We start from the raw sequence: 17,954 nt of genomic DNA on the forward strand, positions 1-17,954 counted from the left end.
GGGGTCGCGCGGGGTAGCTATGCGCCGCCATGGCCCACGGGTATCCGTAAGGTAAGGTAGGTACCTTAAGGTAGGGAAATCAATCATGCACTCCCATCAGCATCAGGATTTGCGGGGTTTGGGGACAGCTGGAGAACTAAAGGGTGCCCGTGTTTGGCTAAGAGACCACAGAGTACCTTATCTACAAGGCCCCCCCTGCCCATCATCACCCAGTACCTGCCATGTACGCCTGCGTTCCCATTGCCCCCAACGATCCATCCAGGAACTTCCTACAACTAGTGGATGATCCTAGCCTTCTTGAACCTGTCCAATGTGGTATACCAAGACTGCCTTGTGTCAATCTCCTCCGTGCTGGAACCCCACATCTCATGACACTTGGAAAGGTCAAGCTGCCGATCGAAGTTGAGCATGGTCATGATGAAGCTTGCGAAGCCACCGAAGCTTCGGTCGTTAGCAACGCGGCCGCTAACGAGACCGTGTCTCTGCTCCAGCGCTTTCCATTCGTCAATGTGGTCTGACAGGTACTGCGTTGGTTGGGGGGCCTGTCCGTCCGCTGGAGGCGACGTTCCCCTGAGGCCGAAGTACTCGCAGATGACTGGCCATTTCTTGCTCCATGATGAGGGCTGCGAACTGTCCGCAACGTTGTATCGTTGCTCAGAGGTAAGTTCCGGATGAAGTGAAGCGTAGATGCACACTTTGGCAATGATGTCTTGGTTGCACTCGCTGCTCAAATTGTTCCAAGACTTCTCGCTTCCGGGGAACGGGCATTCAGCCCCTTTCCCATGAAGCTCCGCGAACAAATTGAGATACGTGCCAACTGTCTGTGCAAGGCAGTAGATGTTGTTATTGGGCACGAAGCCAATGATATTGTCAGGTATGATTTCACACCAAGTCCAGTCTTTCCCTTTGGCCATCTGCGACAGCATGTCGGTTTGGTCATAGTAGAACATTTGGGACGCGAAGGGCTCTGGGATCCGCGGCAGAGTCTCGTGTAGGGGGACGTCCTTGGGGAAGGGGAAATGATCCAGCAAGTGAACTCCGTAAGCTTTGGTGCCGGTCGGCAAGACAACAAACTTCAGGTTGGGGGAGAGTGCCTCGACAGCGCTGACAGCTCGTCTGATGAGCTCCTTGTTGATGTCGCATTCCTTCGCAGGGTCGGCGTCCATAATGTATGCTTTCAACACCGTCAGCACATGATGACCAACGGGAAATGAGAGATAGGTCTCTACCAAAGAAATAAACGTGGCTGATGCGACTCATGTTCTTGACTTTTGCCTTGAGATCGGCCTCGAGGCCTTCCACGCCTTTCGGGGTCATGATATCAACGCCACTGGCGACCTGGAGCTGCGGCCTCTCAGGCTTAGGCCACAGGGCATCTTCAGTGTTCAGCGGTCGGTTTGTGAGAGCCGTGACGGAGGCGAAAGTGTCCTCGGTTGGGTAGCCATTGAGAAGCGCATTGGTGATAGACCATCCCGTGATCCCGCTTGCTCCTAGTTGTTGTCAGCACTGAACCTGAAGACTATCGCTCGAATGTACTGCATACCGTAAATGAGGGCGTGATTTTCTGGCATTTTTGCAAGCTTAAGCTAAGGGAGAACAGGCGAGGATATGGTGTTGAATGAGAAACGAAAAAGTAGCATAGAAATTTCTCAATGAAGGACACGATGTTCACGCAGGATCGTTGAATAAATGCATCATGCGCTCGGGTGGGGAAGCAGACCAAGTCACTCCGGTGTACATACGGGTATTAGAACGCAGAGAGGCAGCAGCTCCCTCCATTACCTACGCACTGTTGCTTGAGTGTTGGCACAGGTGAAGGTCCAGACGGGCCAACCCCTTCAAATTCTTCCATCTTTTGGTCATGTAAGTCAGATTCCCAACAATGCTACTCTGACCGCAGGCACGTAATCAAGCCAGGCTTGGTTGAAACCCTTGGCGTGCGCAGCTCAAAAATCACCACACATCAGGTACAGCCTCGCACTTCATTCCCATAAACCATCGTGAACCTTGATGTTGGAAAACCCCCCAACAAGTCAAAGGGGCGCAAAGCTCCGAGCCGATGGAGATTGCGCCGGGCGTGCCTCCCGGCCAGGTACCCACTCATCCCGACTCAGTACGTACCGGATCCGGGCAGTGTACCGCCCTCAGATGCATTCTGGAAAATCTTACCCAGCTCTGGTACCAAGGAGAAGCTTGCCACACGACCCTTAGAACCAACAAACGCCGCCCAATCATTTGGTAACCTGACGCGTGCCGTGCTCGGCTGTTCACCGACAGACGTGTCGCCCTAGGGGGAACACGAAACCACCAATTGCGTATTAGGCGCCGGCTACCTATCAGTAACTTTCGATGCGAGGCTCTACTCCTTGTAAGTCATGTATACGTACCGTATCCAGGCTGGCTGTCCTATTTACCCTGCGGCAGGAAATGCACATCCCGGACATGAATGCCACTGTGCCTGCTGTGTGACGCCCGTTAAACGGTCGAGGTTGGACTGCTTCCGTCGGCCACGATGAAATCCTCTGAAGATCGATACCCGCGCCGGAAACTCACTTGCGCCTTGGAACGGACCCAAGACAACCGCAATGCGTCTGCCGTTTTCCTGATCACGCCAGGAGCCCGCCATTATCGCCTCAGAAGTTGCACTCGCAACTCAGCCTGCTTGGCCACAACTTCATATCTCCCATCAGGAGAGCGACGTCTCATTCTTGAAATTCAGTCTCATAGCCGTATCGATTCCCCCAGATTCATACCCGTGGCTTCCAATCATCGTCTCTTCGTGAAGGTTCGTTTTGGCACTCCGGCATCGATAGGCTGCAACAGCACACCATGGCTCCTTCAGCAGTGCCGACCGCTGCGAATCAAGAACTTGTGAATGAAAGCTTTGATGGGCATGGCAATGGACATACGAATGGAACCAACGGTCAAACCAAAGACAGCGCATCTGACTTCTCATACCCTCCCTCTATTCAGCCTGATGCCCCTTATCGAGTTCTGAAGCAGTACCACTCAAAGCCTACAAAGCTACGAGTGGCATGCATCGGAGCTGCCGTCTCAGGCATGTGCCTGGCTTACAAGATGGAGAAGCAGATGGTGCCTGGCTCCTGGGAGTTGACGCTGTAAGCTTCATCCGGAAGATGTGGACGTTGCTGTTCTAACTCGCTATAGCTTCGATAAGAACCCGAGACTAGGCGGGACATGGCTCGAAAACACGTACGTTTCGCCGATGGGTATCGACGCTACTATGGCTGACTCTCGATGGTGATAGATACCCTGGTGTCGCCTGTGACATACCGTCCCACCTCTACACGTTCTCATGGGACCCCAAGCCCGATTGGACCGAGTACTACGCCAGCGGGAAAGAGATCCTCGAGTATCTAGAGGATTTTGCCGATAGACATGGCTCTAGGAAGTACATGAAACTCAACACCAAAGTCGTCGAAGGTCGTTGGGATGAAGAGAAGGGGCTGTGGTGCCTGACGCTCGAGGATCAGATCGCCAAGGGGACGTGGCAGGACTGGTGCCACGTGCTGGTCAACGGCAGTGGTATCTTGAACAACTGGAAATGGCCAGATATTGAGGGCCTGCATGACTTTGCTGGGCCCAAGATGCACTCTGCCAACTGGGATCACTCGGTCGACTTCAAGAACAAGAACGTCGGAGTAATAGGGACTGGTAGCACATCGGTCCAAATCGTTCCTGCGCTTCAGAAGATTTGCGACAAGGTCCAGGTGTTCATGCGCTCGTCCACTTGGATCTCGCCCCCATTCGGCGGCGGTGTTTTGGAATCGGAGCTGCGCAAGGACGGTGATCCAGGACACAGGCAGTACAAGTTCACCGAAGAAGACATCAAGAGGTTTCGAGAAGATCCGGAATACCACTTGATGTTCCGAAAGCGCATCGAGGCCGAGATCAACTCATTGTTTGGCATGTACCAGCAAGGCTCGGAAATGTCGGACCTGATGAGAACCGTCATAACCGATGAGATGAACCGGCGCATTGGCGATGGGCCTGGGAGCGAGGAGTTGAAGAAGTTCATCATTCCTGACTGGGCACCTGGTTGCCGGCGAATCTCACCAGGCGACGGGTACCTCGAGGCCCTGGTCCGACCCAACGTCAAGCCCGTCTTTGGTAGAATCAGGAAGGTGGTCCCGGAAGGAATTGTCACAGACGACGGCGAGACGCACAAGATGGACGTGCTCGTGTGTGCGACTGGCTTCAAGGTTGCCTTCCGACCCGCATTCAAGCTGATCAACGGAAGCGGGCAAACACTTGACGAAGATTGGGGCGACAGCGTCAACCTTTACTTTGGCGTATCTGCGCCGCGGTTTCCCAATTACTACACCATCGTGGTAGGTGGCAATGATGCGCTGCTGCATGCAGGTGTGGACTAACAACACCCACTAGGGCCCCGGTGCAACATGGTCATCAGGCACTCTCCTGCCGTCCATCGAGACAACCGTCGAGTATTCAATCAAGATGATGAAGAAGATACAGCATGACAACATCCGGTCAATCGATGTAAAGCAGGAGGCTGTAGACGACATTTATGGCCATTTTGACGAGTTCCACTCCAACACGGTCTTCCAAGAAGGGTGCCGAAGCTGGTTCAAGGACGGCAAGAAGAAGAACCGCATTTACCTGTGGCCTGGCTGTGTAAGAATAAGACTAGATCCGCGTCTCGCATGATTTTGATGATGAAATGGGTACTGATTTCGGCGGCTCTAGACCATCCACTTCCTCAAGACAATCAAGGACCCTCGGTTCGAAGATTACAACATCCGATACCGGTACGGAAACCGGTTCGCCTTCCTTGGCAACGGCGAAGTGAAGGCGAACACAACCAAGGACGTGAAGGGGTTGAGCACATATGTGCGAGACGCCGATGACGATTGGACGGTTGAGTGAATGGACAGCTTGGAGAGCAGCATCCCGCCGGGCAGCCAGATGCGGGGGTGGGATATGACGATGCTGTTGTGTCTCGGCCAGATATTGCTCGAGAAGAAGCAGGAAACTGGAAAGGGAAAGGGACATAAGGTAGGTAGGTAGGAGTGGGTGCTGCGTGTGGGGGCACATGTGTCACACACATCTGTGGCCTGGTGGCTTCACTTGAGCAGGAGTCAACGAGGCCAATGTGCAGCCTGATGAACACACACTTAATTTCAATACGATTCAATCACACAAGATGCATCTCGAGTGCTACAAGAGAACTTTCTCGTCAACTAAGAGGGGTAGAGCAGACTCACCTAGTTAGGTCGGTAGGCGAACGAGGTAAGGTAGTGAGAGAGTGGGTGACAACACATATGCTGTAATGCGAGAGACGGATACGAACGACGGACCTCTCAACTACCGGCATATCATCGGGCGTAAAAGAGGACGAGCAGCAAACGAGTGGTGGCTGCGAGGCAGCACTTCGGTTCAGTGATTGCGCGTCGGAGACTCAAGAGTAAATAGGTTGGTTGCATGAGGTGATGGATGGACGGGATAAAAACCGCGACGCGACGCGGAGGTGGTGAGTGTGGGCGGGGACGAGCGCCCTGCAACACATTTTGATTGGCTCAACAGCCAATGGTCGGAGTTCAGGGTCCACCTGAGTCAGGCCCTTCGAGGTCGCATCTCGCTCCTGATTCAACACCGACCTGTCCGTCATGGTCTGTGCTTCGGCACTACACTGAGTGTGGACCACCCACACGCTTGGACACCACGGCTGGAGGAACACCACGACTGAAGGAGATAGAACGGATTTGCGCCGGGTGGGCCACGTGTCTGATTGGCCCCAACGTCTCAGAACGAACCCCACCCCACGATCTCAGCCCTCACTCAGGTGTGGTTGCCTTTTTCGACCTCAGCACTTCCGCTCGTTCGCTCTCAGCTCCCGCAGTCGTCAGTCGTCAACTCTTCTTCGAATCGCACGCCACAGCCTTCATCGAGGGTAGTTAGTTGGTAACACAAGTCTGACTGACAGGGACCGGGACCGGCTTTGAGGCCTTTCAGCCAATCTATCCCAACCAACCAATTCAACTCCCTTCCCCTGGGCCACCTCACTCATCCAGCCGACGGCTGCCCTCCCCCCTTCCCGACCCCCCGTTGCTTGGAGAAAAGAGCCGGGGCAAAACCTCACTACCGCGGCCATCTATCGGCAATCCTCCTCGTCTCATTTGCCCTTTTCCTTTCCACGATACCGGTCAATACCTGCACTTTTCTAGTTCTGGAGGAACAGGTGGATCGAGCGACCACTTCCCCGCACTCAACGTGCCCTACCTAGTGTCCCTCCCCCTTTCAGACCTTTCCTCCTCTCATCCCCATGCAGCAGCCATGTCCATTACCTTTACCTAGTCTACACAGAACCAGCCCCCTCTCCCTCATCTCGTTTGTATCCCCCGTACGACCGGTCCAGTATCATAGCGCCCTCAATGATCCACTCATCCCCAGACCATCCGCAATGGGGGCCATGTCAGACTGGCCTTGCTCCTCGTTGAAATCCGGGGTAACAGCAAGGGTTGTTTCCCTTAGTCGCGTTCCAGCCTCAATCCTTCAAACCCCACTCCAGAGACACTTGACAGAACCAACAATACGTAGTCAGGTCTAGGTCTGCTCCGAAACCCGGGTCTCATTGCCTTAGTCGGCCTGGGTTAGTGCCCGGAAGTCGGAGCCTCCCCGGTGCCCTGTCTGCTCCAAGGACATCAATCCAAGAAACAGGCAGCCCACCCAGCCCGTCTGGAGAAGCTGCCTGTCTCATAATCTTTTCTGCTCATGCAACTACGTCTGCACCAGCCCCATCCCACCGCATCTTAGCTAGTTCGGGGTCCCCAGACTTTCCGCCTGCTCTACTACCTACGCCGGCAACCCTCTCTTGGGATAAACAAGTGGAGCGAGCCATGGGGGGAGAGGAGGGGCCGCATACGTGACGTTTCCACAGGTACCGCATGTTCGTCGTCACAGCGGGGGAAACCCGCCACACCCAAACATTCTTTTTATGCTGGACCTGAGCAACTCCTCTGCTCCTTTTGTTGGCTCTTCAATTCCACCTCTGAATCTCTCATTCAAAACAGATACTGAATCTGTATCTTCTCTTTGCCGCCCGGCTTTCCAACCTGACGCCTGCTGACCTGACCGTCTCTCACACCCTCTAAACCTGGCATCGATCGCATGTGACTGCACGAATAGGCTCAAGTCCCCGCCGAGATCAGGCTGCGTGACCATGGCAAGTCCGAAGGGAGAAGGAAAAACCTCCACGGAACAGGCTGGCGTTGCTGCGCAAGAGAATGTCTCACAGCGTACGCAGTCGTCCCGTCAGGCAAACAAGCAACAGGTGAGGCATCGGGCATCTGTTGCCTGTGCATCATGCCGCGATAGGAGAATCAGATGCGTCGTACCCAAGGGCGAGTCCGAGTGTGTGCAGTGCAAGAAAGCAGGGAATGAGTGTATAATCAAGAATGACGATGAGAGAAGAAGGTGCGCTCAACCATCCAATATATGACCACTGCCAGAATATCCTTGAATCTAACCCATGTCCAATAGGCCTATATCCAAAGCCTACATGTCTTCCTTGTCGGATCGCATCTCTATGCTGGAGGGAATGTTGCTGGAAAAAGGAGTCGCACCTCCTCCTGCCGCCCACCCCCCCAAGACAAGACACGAGGCTCAACCAAAGACCTCCGAAGAGGAGCGAAAGCATCATGGCACACAACAGAAGGCTCGCGAGTCATCCGAAAGATCACCTCAAGCAGAAGTACCCTCCCCACCAGACTCTGCTAATGAGGACTACACGATGCAAGACAGTGACCGCGCAGATAGCGCTCATGCCGACGGACCAGTCTCTGCAAGCCAGATCTTCCAACCGCTGCCGAAGGAGCAGTCTCCATTCCGGATGCTGGACCCAAAACAAGAAGACATTGTCCATCGCCTTCTCTCAACAAAAGGAAACCTCTCATTCGATCAACTGTCTGGGCGGCTACGTTTCTTCGGGCCCACTGCCAACTCACATGTATACGCAGAGCCCTCAGATCAGTTTGATTTCCGCGAACCTCCAGAGCAAGTCCGACGAGCCGAGCGCATGATCAGGTCCATCACGGCAGAAACTCACGATTATCTCATGGACAATTTCTGGACTCATTATAATTCAGTGCTGAAAGTCATACACCAGGAGGCTTTCGATGCCGACAGAGAGTCGCAGAACCCAAAGTTCTACTCTTCGTTTCTTCATATTTGCATCCTTGCCATGGCGTTTCGTTTCGCAGACGCCGACAGGGATGACATGAAGAGAATTGCGTTGGGCGGTCGAGAGAGTACGCTGCATCGGGAGGCCAAATATATGCTCGATATCGAGCTCGAACGCCCCGGCGGCATCCCCAGCGTGCAAGCCCTCCTGCTCCTCGGCGATCTGGAATGCGGTGTCGGCAGGGACAACACCGGCTGGATGTATGCTGGTAAGTCAAACGCGATGCATCTTGCCAGCACCACGGACTAATGTGCTATGAAGGTATGGCGAATCGTCTAGCATTCGACATCGGCCTTCATCTTGACTGTCGTAACACTGGGATCAATGAGCAGGAAGTTGACATTCGTCACATGGTCATGAGAGCCTGTGTTATTTACGACAGATACTGGGCATTGTTTCTGGGTCGACCAACGAGTATCAAAAACCAGGATATCGGAATGGATTTGCTTTCACGCCGCTTTTCTCAATTGACATCGTTGATGGGTGGGCCTGGCGCTGCTCACAAGAAGAACATCGCTGCCGAGGTTTACGACCAGCTGATAGAGTTGATGGAGCTTGCGGGACGAATCGTTGAGACTCGAGAAGTACGAAACAAGCAGCGGGGAGATGGCACAGACAATGTATTCAACACCAACGAAGGCGAAGATAACGCATACTTGCACGCTATAAATCTCGACCGACAACTTCAGAATTGGTATAGGCGGCTCCCTGAGCATCTGCAATGGAAACCATCAGCTATCAAGAGCGCGCCTTTCAGCTATTTCCTCTTACATCAACAGTATCACGTCTCCATGATCCTACTGCATCGTCCTTGGGCCAAATACGGAGCCATTGCTGGCGACGGCACCAGCACAGGATCGCATCCGAGCCCAGCGTCCGCCTCCGAACCCAAAGATGTCCTCGACCAGCACCCCTTTTCTCTGCCCATCAACTCCCCGGGGATGGCAGATCCTCATGCTATGGTGGATGACAGCAGAACAGCACTGTCACGCAGCATCTGCACACAGCAGGCGATTCGTGTGGCACGCATTTTCTGGCAGCATCGCCAACGGTTCGACGGCCGCAAGATCTTCGTCACCGGGATTCAACATGCCGGTACAGCTGCGATCGCCTTGATAGCTGCGCTAGCCTACAATCACAGCGAATCAGATAGGCGCACTTATCTTGGGTATCTCGAAATTCTTTCGAGTGCCGTCAGCGATATGAGCCATACGTACCAACCAGCATCCCGCATGGATGACCTTCTCAAGGCTGTTTTGGTCCAACTTCGAGCTGATATTAACGACTACAACGATGGGATCCAACCACCAATTACCTTGTCGGGTAGCGATAAGAGCCTGCTATCCAGTTCAGGGTGGAGAGGAAATATGGATACAATCTACTCCATCTTGCCAGCAAGGCGTGAAGCGGACGCTGGCAGTAGCCAGTCTCACAAAAGGCGCCGTCCATCCACAACCAGCCGCAGGGCATCGGAGTTCACTCGTCCACCACCGCCGTTCTTCCTTTCCCAGTCAAATACAATAACATCGCGGGCTTCGGGCCATCGGTCGGCCGGTCAGCATCCCCCAATCGACCCAGCAATGTACTCCTTGGGTAGCGGTGACATGCAAGGCTTCAATTTGGATTTCCTAAACGGCTCGGCGATTGAGGCTGACCTTGATGATGCCTCGGATGGCATGTTGAGACCATCTGAAGACTTCGTGCTCGTTGCTTCTCAATCAGATGGATGGACACTCGGCGGGTTGAACGCAGAGAACACGGCCCAACACGGCGAAGCTGCGTATGACGGGACAGGCCTGGGCGACTGGGCTTCAGGAACAACTAGACCGAACGCAAGCTCCGCACTCGGCGGTTCAGATGCCGTCTCATCGGCTGCACGTGACAACGGGCGGGGGGATGGCGGGGGAAAAGAGGGCGGCGCAGCTGTTCCGCGGGGGCTCTTGAGCGAGAAATTGAATCAAGGTTCATCTGTAAGTACAGGAGACGAGGCTGACAAGTCTCAACCTCTCAACTCGGTTGACTCTGGAAGCATGGATTGGATGGGCAGCGAAGGTGGACTGAACGCGCTGAGTCCAGTCAGCTTGAGTGGATTGGTGCAGAGCGCAATGCCGGATAAAGGAGAAAGCGAGTCTTCTGCGGTCAACAGAAACCATGAGCTAGACTTCTTCAGTTTTTGATGCGACGGGCTCGTGCACGCTAGCAGTCTGGCGATGTTTGTGTACGGTAACTACGAGTTGTGTCTCGCAGGCTACGGTTGGCTTGTTATTTCATCTGTTTTTCAACGGGTAGGGGTTTGGGATTTCCGGCGTATCGAGGGGGTTTCCAGGGATTCGAACATAGGCAAGAGACGTGTTTTACACCATGAGAGACGTGATCTGAGTTCCGAGAGCTATTGGACCGTAAACCCTCCGTCGACCACCAGGCCGGCGCCTTGCATGAAGCTGCTCATATCAGAAGCAAGAAATGTGATGCAGTCTGCTATTTCCTCGGATTTCGCCATGCGGCCCAAAGGTGTTCGGCTGATATCTCGGGCAAGGGGGGATTCGGCATCCTGGGCCATTGTTTCAAGGACAAGCGGTGTTTCGACGTAGCTATTGGACCTCATTAGCGCCTGACCCATCAAACGACTCGTCTTGGACCTTTTCACCCTGGGCAGATTGCGTTGATGCGGATTGCTTTTGGACCGTATGTGTTGGCGTCAGCTTTCGTCAAACCAAGCACTCCTGAGAGAACGCTTTATTAGTAACTTTGAAATATAGCATGGGAAAGAGCGCGACTCACCATGCTTTGCGGTTGTGTATGCTGTATGCGACATGAATCGAGACGGCGATATGATGCCAAACATGGATGCCACGTTGATGATGGTACCACGACCTTGACGGGATCCCAAATCTCTGTCACAGACACCACAAATTTAGTATTGGCATTGGTATTCGAATCTGTAAGACTTACTCTTGGTTTAGCATGGCATTGATCTCTTCTTGCTGGCAACGCCACACGCCATGCAGGTCGACATCGAGAACTTTTGTAAACTCGGCTTCATCGATCTCATGAGTGGCGCGCCCACTGCCTCCAATGCCGGCATTATTTACGGCAATATCTATGCGGCCGAAGGCGGAAATGGTTGCGGCAATGCCAGACCTAATCTCAACGGCATTTTGAACGTTGAGGGATAAAGGGAGAAGCTTGACAGCAGGATAGCGGCGGCGGAGGAGATCAGTGGTGACGCTGAGGGTCGCCTGGTTCATGTCCGCGAGTGCCAGGCGATTGATGCCGTGCTTTGCAAAAGCCAGTGCTGTATGCTGGCCGATACCTATGATGCTTATCAGTATGAAGTTATTCGCTCTCAAGACCCAATGATGGAGCTAGCTTACCAGAAGCAGCACCAGTGATGAATGCGGTGCCGCGGAGAAGAGATGCCATTTCCAAGGTGATTGTTCTGCTGAACGAACCTCATGCTGGAAGAGGCGCGTCCGAGACCAAGACGTCTTAAGAGCACTGACACCTTGACGGGTGCTCACACCCGGTTGCTTGCTCCCCTCCCTTCAGACATCCTTATGGGTTGTTTGGAGCAATGAGACTGCACCAATCAATTTCACTGCAGCTGAACTGAGGTCGGATTCCTGAGCTGAGACAAAAACGCATCGGTGGATTTGTGATCCGGATGGACTGCGGGGTGGGCAAAGGCATCGGGTGAGGATATCCGGAGGAGGCCGGGCTCCGGGGCCCGGGTCTTCGGCGCCGCAAAGTCATCGATAGGCATTGCAGCTATTTGTACGGACCGTGGCATTTAACTGTGTATCTTCTGATCGAATCTCGCAAAACCCAAGTCAAACCACAACAAGGGATGCACATTGTCTAATGAGATGGCTGGGGGTACAGATGGCACGGCTTATGCACCAACGGGGCAATACGAGCTGGTGTCACATCCTCTGGGCTTTTCCATTGCGCTTTCCCCGTATCTGGAGCGACGGAAACAGCGTGTGCATGGGTACACCGCCAAGTTTCGAGACGAAAATAAGTGAAGTGAAGTAGAATGAAAGAAGCTATCAGCAAAAAGGAGACATCTCTCCGGGCTGTAGGGAGGACCCCTAGCTTCTTGCCTTGATAGAGTTTGTACTGTGCAGCTGCATTACGCCCGTCACCTCCCACCTCCCTGCGCAGGCACAGTGCTGCTGGACCAGCTCCCCGGAGCTCTCTGCCCGGTGGCCCACTGTATGCGGGCACGTGGGGTAACGAGGTGCTGCACAGACAGTGTGAGGTCATACCCTCAGTCAACGGGCAAGCATTGGATGCCTTCGCCTTTCTTTGGCTTCACTATGCCATGCCGTGCTCACCTTACCTGCCTTACCGTGCCTCGCCCTGTCTGGTGTTTTGGCACTGTACTCGTGACACCTCGCTGCCGACGACAACAACGACAGGAACAATAACCATAGCTGAACTGCGCTTCCACACACAACCACACACAATACCTACGCGTCCTTCACATCTCCACCATTGTCGCCGTGCCCCTGTCCGCGTCCCTGACAACCAGCGCACCGACCAGATACCGACCGCGACGCCTTCACTCTCCTCCGCACCTGGATACGTCGAGTACTTCAATCTTGCGCCTTCCCCCCCCAGTCGGCCATGGTTCACGCCTCTTTGCTGGTCTGACGACCTAGTATGACAACCAACCTGACCGAGTCACAATGTCGCTTATACCATACCATCCGCGCGAGGGCCGCGAAATCGTTCTGTGAGTTTCTCTTCCGCCTTGGGCGGCGTGTCTTTGCTGACGTCCGTGTTTAGCCGTCACCGCAATGCAATAGTAGTTCGCGACCCCTCTTCCCAGCGACTAGAGATTCGAGGCCTGTCCGAATGTCCTACATGCCGACAACCTTTGCGCTCCTCCTCCCCCGATCGTCAATTCGACAGTGCGCGCCACCACGATTCCTTCGTTGACCCCAACTACTTCCGCATGCTGCGAGCTGGTCACCACAGTGTCCGAGCCGAACATCCACCTTCTAGCCCTATCCGCAGATTCGTGCAGCCTATTCTGGCGACTCCCCAACCCGCCGTTTTCGAGGACACACAAGATGTTGAGTTCATATCAAGCACACCCGCTGTCCAGGAAGGAAGTCGCATCCGCCGCGAAGCCTTCAGTCCGAATTATTTCAAAACCTTCTTCGTCGAAGAGAAAGAGCTTGGCCGAGGCGGAAAAGGAGTTGTCCTGCTCGTCCGTCATGAGATTGATGGCTGTCACCTAGGTACGACGTGTTGCTCACGGATAATCAAACATGGCAGTCTAACTGCTCTTAGGCCACTTCGCATGCAAGCGTGTGCCAGTCGGAGACGACCATGCCTGGCTCGAAAAGGTGCTCATCGAGGTTGAGCTGCTTGCCAAACTGTCCCACCCAAACCTGGTTTCCTACCGCCACGTTTGGCTCGAGGACGTTACGTTGACGAGATTCGGCCCCAGCGTGGCATGCGCCTTTATTCTTCAACAGTATTGTAATGGTGGAGATCTGCTTCAATACATCATCGGCGAGCAGCCAAAGGAGACTACGAAAGAGCAACTCAAGGCTCAAATGCGTAGGAAGTCAAAAGGTCAACTCGAAATTCCACGCGATCAATTCGCCTCTCAACGGCTCCTTTCTTTCGAAGAAATCTTCTCCCTTTTCAAAGACATCACATCTGGACTGGCCTACCTTCATGCAGCCAACTACATTCACAGGGACCTCAAGCCGAGTAACTGCCTGCTGCATCGTGAGGGGAGTGGCATGATCTGCCTGATCAGTGACTTTGGCGAGGTTCAGTCCGAGCACATGGTTCGCAAGTCCACCGGCTCAACCGGAACCATCTCCTACTGTGCGCCGGAGGTCTTGAGGAGGGACTCTGTGGGACGCTACGGCAACTTTACAACAAAATCCGACATATTCTCTCTAGGAATGATTCTCTACTTCATGTGTTTTGGCCGGCTACCCTACCGTAGTGCCAACACTATCAACGAGGAGTTAGAAGACATTGACGCCCTGCGCGCTGAGATTACGGATTGGCAGGGCTTCCAAGATGAGCGCAGAGAGCGTCCTGACCTTCCCTCCAAGCTGTACCAACTTCTCAAAAGGCTCGTCGCACTGGATCCTTCTCAACGCCCAAGCGCCAACGAAGTCTTAGCAGCCATGAAGACCGAATCCACCGTTGATAGCGTCCCTCGAGGCAGAAGCTCAAGTCCGCCGGTGGGTCTTCACAACCGCCGCATTCAGAATCTCGATTCTCCAGTACCTCCTAGTACACCTGTCCCAGGTTCGTCATCCACGGCACCATAGTGATCACGCTTTCTATCGAACTGACTTTGTCACAGATCCTCAAAAGCAGTCCAGATTCTCATCCTCTCAGGAAGGCTATAACATTCCTAGCAGGGCTGCAGAAAATAGCTCTCCCCGTCCAAGCCTACAGACAGGTATGCAAAGGCTCTCGGATCCTAGTTCACCGCGGCATCGTCCCCAGGCCCAGACGATGGTGGCCTCGCGCAGCCAGGACAGCTTTCCTCGTCTGTCTCCGGAAATTGCTGTGTCCGAAGCAAGCGCCGAGTCTGTCAAAGATGAGCCGTTGGGTTCTCCACCGTTGCTGATGCCACCCCCTCCCGGCACAAGATTTGCCGCCTTTCAACACAGGCTAATGGTCGGATGGCTCCGAGCAGGTCATCTAATCCATCACAATGCTAGTCCTCTGCTGGTCGTCACTCGTCTTGGTCTCTTTCTCAGTAAACTTTACAGCCTTACGCGTCCTTGTTGGCCTTACATGGTGGACACAAGTGTAGGGGCGTTTCTGGTCGTAATTGCTGCGCTTGATCTCGGTCTCGCGAACACCGATACGTCGCGGGAGCTGAGATACCGGCAAGATTTCAGGATACACAATGGGCTGCCATGGGCTTGGGGTTTACGTGGTACCGTGCTCCTTGCGGTCATACACCTCGTCGTCCTGTGGGCTGCCGGCCAATGGAATGCTCTGTGCACAACAGGCGGCAGCCGCTCGTGGAGCGTCCACGACGACAACCTGTTGCCATAGAACATCCTCGTATATGCATTTCTCGATGTTTGGGGGTTGAGGCAACGAGTCCAACATTCAGAAGCTCACAGTATATTCTGGTGCATAATCCGCTCAACATCAGGGCGCACATCTCGACTGGTTCAATAGCAGATATCTGTTTGCGATCTCATGTCACGGTGACAAGCGTCAACCACACGGGACCCTTCAGCGAATCGGCACATTTGATATCGATTATGTTGATCACTAACAGGGGGTATACCTATGGCTATCTTCCGAGTAGTCTGGCTAGCACGGTGGTGTTTCATTATGAGTTTAATTCGGTATGGCGTTAGAGAGGCAATTAAAAACGGACGAATTCTCGAGAAAGATGCCAAATTGGTTTCTATAGGCCGCTTTTAACGGACGTGGCATTTATGGGCGGGCCGGCTCTAAGATGCATCGCACATGTCTCCCCGCCTTTGACCCCCATGTTGTTACGAGAGCTTCTAAGGCTCCACCAGTTCGACGGCAACGGCCGCATCGTACGAGGAGGTACTTTTTGCAGTTTGCCATTCACGACGTCAAAAGGCAGCAGCGCACTGCCGGCGACCTATCCCGTGCCCAAGGCTTATGACTTTTGTAGGGTAGGATGAACGAACGACAGTTCCTTCCGGGTCTCGAACCATGGACGCTTTACTCTTTTCAGCCCACCACAATCGAAGCTGCTTTGGGTTGAGTTGTTTGGCCAGGTGACTTGTCGCATCGCGTCCCGGCGACTAATACCTTCACCGCCCCCAACATGTACATGATAGTGACAACATTCAAACGCTTCACCTCTCAGCCAAAGAAAGCATACAGCATAGGACAGTGAGACTCAGGATCTCTCATGAATACAGGAGCACAACCCCCATGCCCCGCCCTCGCAGCATTAATGTGTCTTCGCAAAGTCTTCATTCATCACCGGTGCGGCCACAAGATCACCGAGCTCCTGGAGCCGTGCGATGGCATCGACGGCTGTCCTGGCGTCGTAAACAAGCCCGTCATTACCAATCAGTACACGTGCATCATACGGAGTTGCATCTGGTATGGGCAGTTTTGAGGGTCTTTATCCGGAAAGCATCTGCTAATGGTGAGTTTCGCGGCGATTTCACGATCTTGGGCCGTCGACCTGATGATGCGATGACAGTCTGTACCCGGGGGGGAATATCAAGTTTTCATGTGCCTGAGTTATTTTGTAAGGTAGCTGGGCCCCTGCATTAGCGGCCTGCGCTGCGAAGCCAAAAGACATTAGGAAAGGTGCCCATCTTGAAAGAGGGATGATCGTATAAGCCACTGATAGCAATCTGCTCAGTCACAACCAAGGTATATGGTTTTGAATCGTTCAATGTATCCTAAGCACCTGTCTAGTATTCTTCGGGGTATCAACATAGTTTAGACCATGGCGTTCAGGGGTATTGCCATTCAATGCTCCGGACCTACTCCCAACACCTTCTGCGCCCTAAATCAAAATCAACAGTAAATCAGCGTCTTACGTGTGAAAGAGCCAATGCTAGGCTATGTCTCTCTCGTGGAGAATCTGCCACTTGGTGTGACAGGAGTTGATGTGCGCCGCCAACGACTGTGACGAATCATACGTCTCCGTCTGTCCGCTTGAAACACAAAGAATACACCCATAGACGTCCTTGTCGGAGTGCGACTTGGCAAGAAATCGGTTCGACATGCAGAACCCCTCCTTCAGCACAATAAAGTCTTTCTTCTCGGGCAGGACTGGCTTCCAACGGTAACCGCACGTACAACTCTTATCCTCTGGAATGGGCTTCGACAAGTCAACCTGAAGCACCATTGCCTTGGGGCAGAACATACTGAAAACGCTGACTTTGGGACGGAGGACTGCCGATGCATCACCACCACCACCAGCAGCCTCTGAGGGCGCCAGCGTTGACGGGGCAAAGATGGATGCCACATCGCTGACAATGAGCTTGGAGTCTGGCGGGGTCGGCGGAGGCGAAGGCGGCTCCGACTGGAGGCGGGGTTGATCGGTACAGATGGTCATCTTGTCGTCATCATCGTTGTTGGAATCGATAAAGCTTCCGGAGCGTCGGGACAACAAGCTACTTTGGCGGGACCGAGGCTTTGGGACAGGCAGGTCTTGAGGAATAGAGCGACCCACGGCCATGCGGCCGTAAAGGTCCGTTAGTGCCTTGACTGAGGCAATGCGAATAGCCTCAGATGTTTGAAGGATATCGGCGATATTCAGCGTCGCTGTTAGGCAGGTGGCGTCAACAGCCCGGCGCAAATGGGAAACGCGACTTTTGAGGTTGAACAACTGGTTGCAAAGAAGATCCGTACAAGTGACTGTGCAGTTCCGATATTAGACAAGTCCCTGGTTGTAGTCATGAGGACGATACACACCATCTCCTTTGGAGAAATCGGGCCCTACAATGGAGAAGGCAATATCAAACGTCTCTTTGATCTGTGTTTCGGCAGCGTCAAGAGATGTAGTCAAGGCGCAGGTAACGACGCCTTTCTGCCCAGCGGGACCCGTCCTCCGGTAATGGTTTTGCCGGGACCGTTTTCTTTTCCACAGCGTGTAGTGTTGCGCGCCCTCTGCGAAGAGGTCGGTCAAAGCAGACACGCATCCGATGACTGTGGTGGGTTCCATTTCGGTTGTCACCTCGACAGCATGATGGAGTTGAGAGGATTGGGAGGGTTACTGCAGCAT

General features: G+C 53.7%; 6 protein-coding genes across 6 annotated transcripts; 3 read left to right on the forward strand and 3 right to left on the reverse strand.

Annotated features, from left to right (window-relative positions):
* Window positions 1-275: 275 nt before the first annotated feature.
* Window positions 276-1,571, reverse strand: sirQ-1 (Short chain dehydrogenase sirQ; the record flags this gene model as incomplete). The annotated part of the gene is made up of 3 exons (XM_032030581.1): window positions 276-1,174; window positions 1,230-1,490; window positions 1,544-1,571. 3 exons carry the CDS (start codon window positions 1,569-1,571, stop codon window positions 276-278), a joined length of 1,188 nt encoding a protein of 395 aa, XP_031889613.1.
* A 1,258-nt stretch (window positions 1,572-2,829) lies between these two features.
* Window positions 2,830-4,908, forward strand: moxY-1 (FAD-binding monooxygenase moxY; the record flags this gene model as incomplete). Its single annotated transcript, XM_032030582.1, has 5 exons — window positions 2,830-3,119; window positions 3,169-3,213; window positions 3,269-4,352; window positions 4,408-4,656; window positions 4,729-4,908. 5 exons carry the CDS (start codon window positions 2,830-2,832, stop codon window positions 4,906-4,908), a joined length of 1,848 nt encoding a protein of 615 aa, XP_031889908.1.
* A 2,293-nt stretch (window positions 4,909-7,201) lies between these two features.
* Window positions 7,202-10,398, forward strand: nirA-1 (Nitrogen assimilation transcription factor nirA; the record flags this gene model as incomplete). The annotated part of the gene is made up of 3 exons (XM_032030583.1): window positions 7,202-7,455; window positions 7,522-8,429; window positions 8,483-10,398. 3 exons carry the CDS (start codon window positions 7,202-7,204, stop codon window positions 10,396-10,398), a joined length of 3,078 nt encoding a protein of 1,025 aa, XP_031889611.1.
* A 212-nt stretch (window positions 10,399-10,610) lies between these two features.
* Window positions 10,611-11,644, reverse strand: fabG-3 (3-oxoacyl-[acyl-carrier-protein] reductase FabG; the record flags this gene model as incomplete). Its single annotated transcript, XM_032030584.1, has 5 exons — window positions 10,611-10,812; window positions 10,869-10,944; window positions 11,003-11,115; window positions 11,174-11,534; window positions 11,596-11,644. The coding sequence occupies 5 exons, from the start codon at window positions 11,642-11,644 to the stop codon at window positions 10,611-10,613; spliced, it is 801 nt and encodes a 266-aa protein (XP_031889906.1).
* Window positions 11,645-12,912: 1,268 nt separating this feature from the next.
* On the forward strand, window positions 12,913-15,271 carry iksA (putative serine/threonine-protein kinase iksA; the record flags this gene model as incomplete). Its single annotated transcript, XM_066152598.1, has 6 exons — window positions 12,913-12,959; window positions 13,013-13,470; window positions 13,523-14,506; window positions 14,565-14,663; window positions 14,904-14,966; window positions 15,024-15,271. 6 exons carry the CDS (start codon window positions 12,913-12,915, stop codon window positions 15,269-15,271), a joined length of 1,899 nt encoding a protein of 632 aa, XP_066007872.1.
* A 1,760-nt stretch (window positions 15,272-17,031) lies between these two features.
* On the reverse strand, window positions 17,032-17,894 carry CGGC5_v011817 (uncharacterized protein; the record flags this gene model as incomplete). The annotated part of the gene is made up of 3 exons (XM_066152599.1): window positions 17,032-17,048; window positions 17,096-17,587; window positions 17,645-17,894. 3 exons carry the CDS (start codon window positions 17,892-17,894, stop codon window positions 17,032-17,034), a joined length of 759 nt encoding a protein of 252 aa, XP_066007873.1.
* Window positions 17,895-17,954: the final 60 nt, after the last annotated feature.

This window comes from Colletotrichum fructicola, assembly GCF_000319635.2.
Source record: "Colletotrichum fructicola Nara gc5 chromosome Unknown KSG_Nara_v1_contig07, whole genome shotgun sequence".
Lineage (NCBI taxonomy): Eukaryota > Fungi > Ascomycota > Sordariomycetes > Glomerellales > Glomerellaceae > Colletotrichum > Colletotrichum fructicola.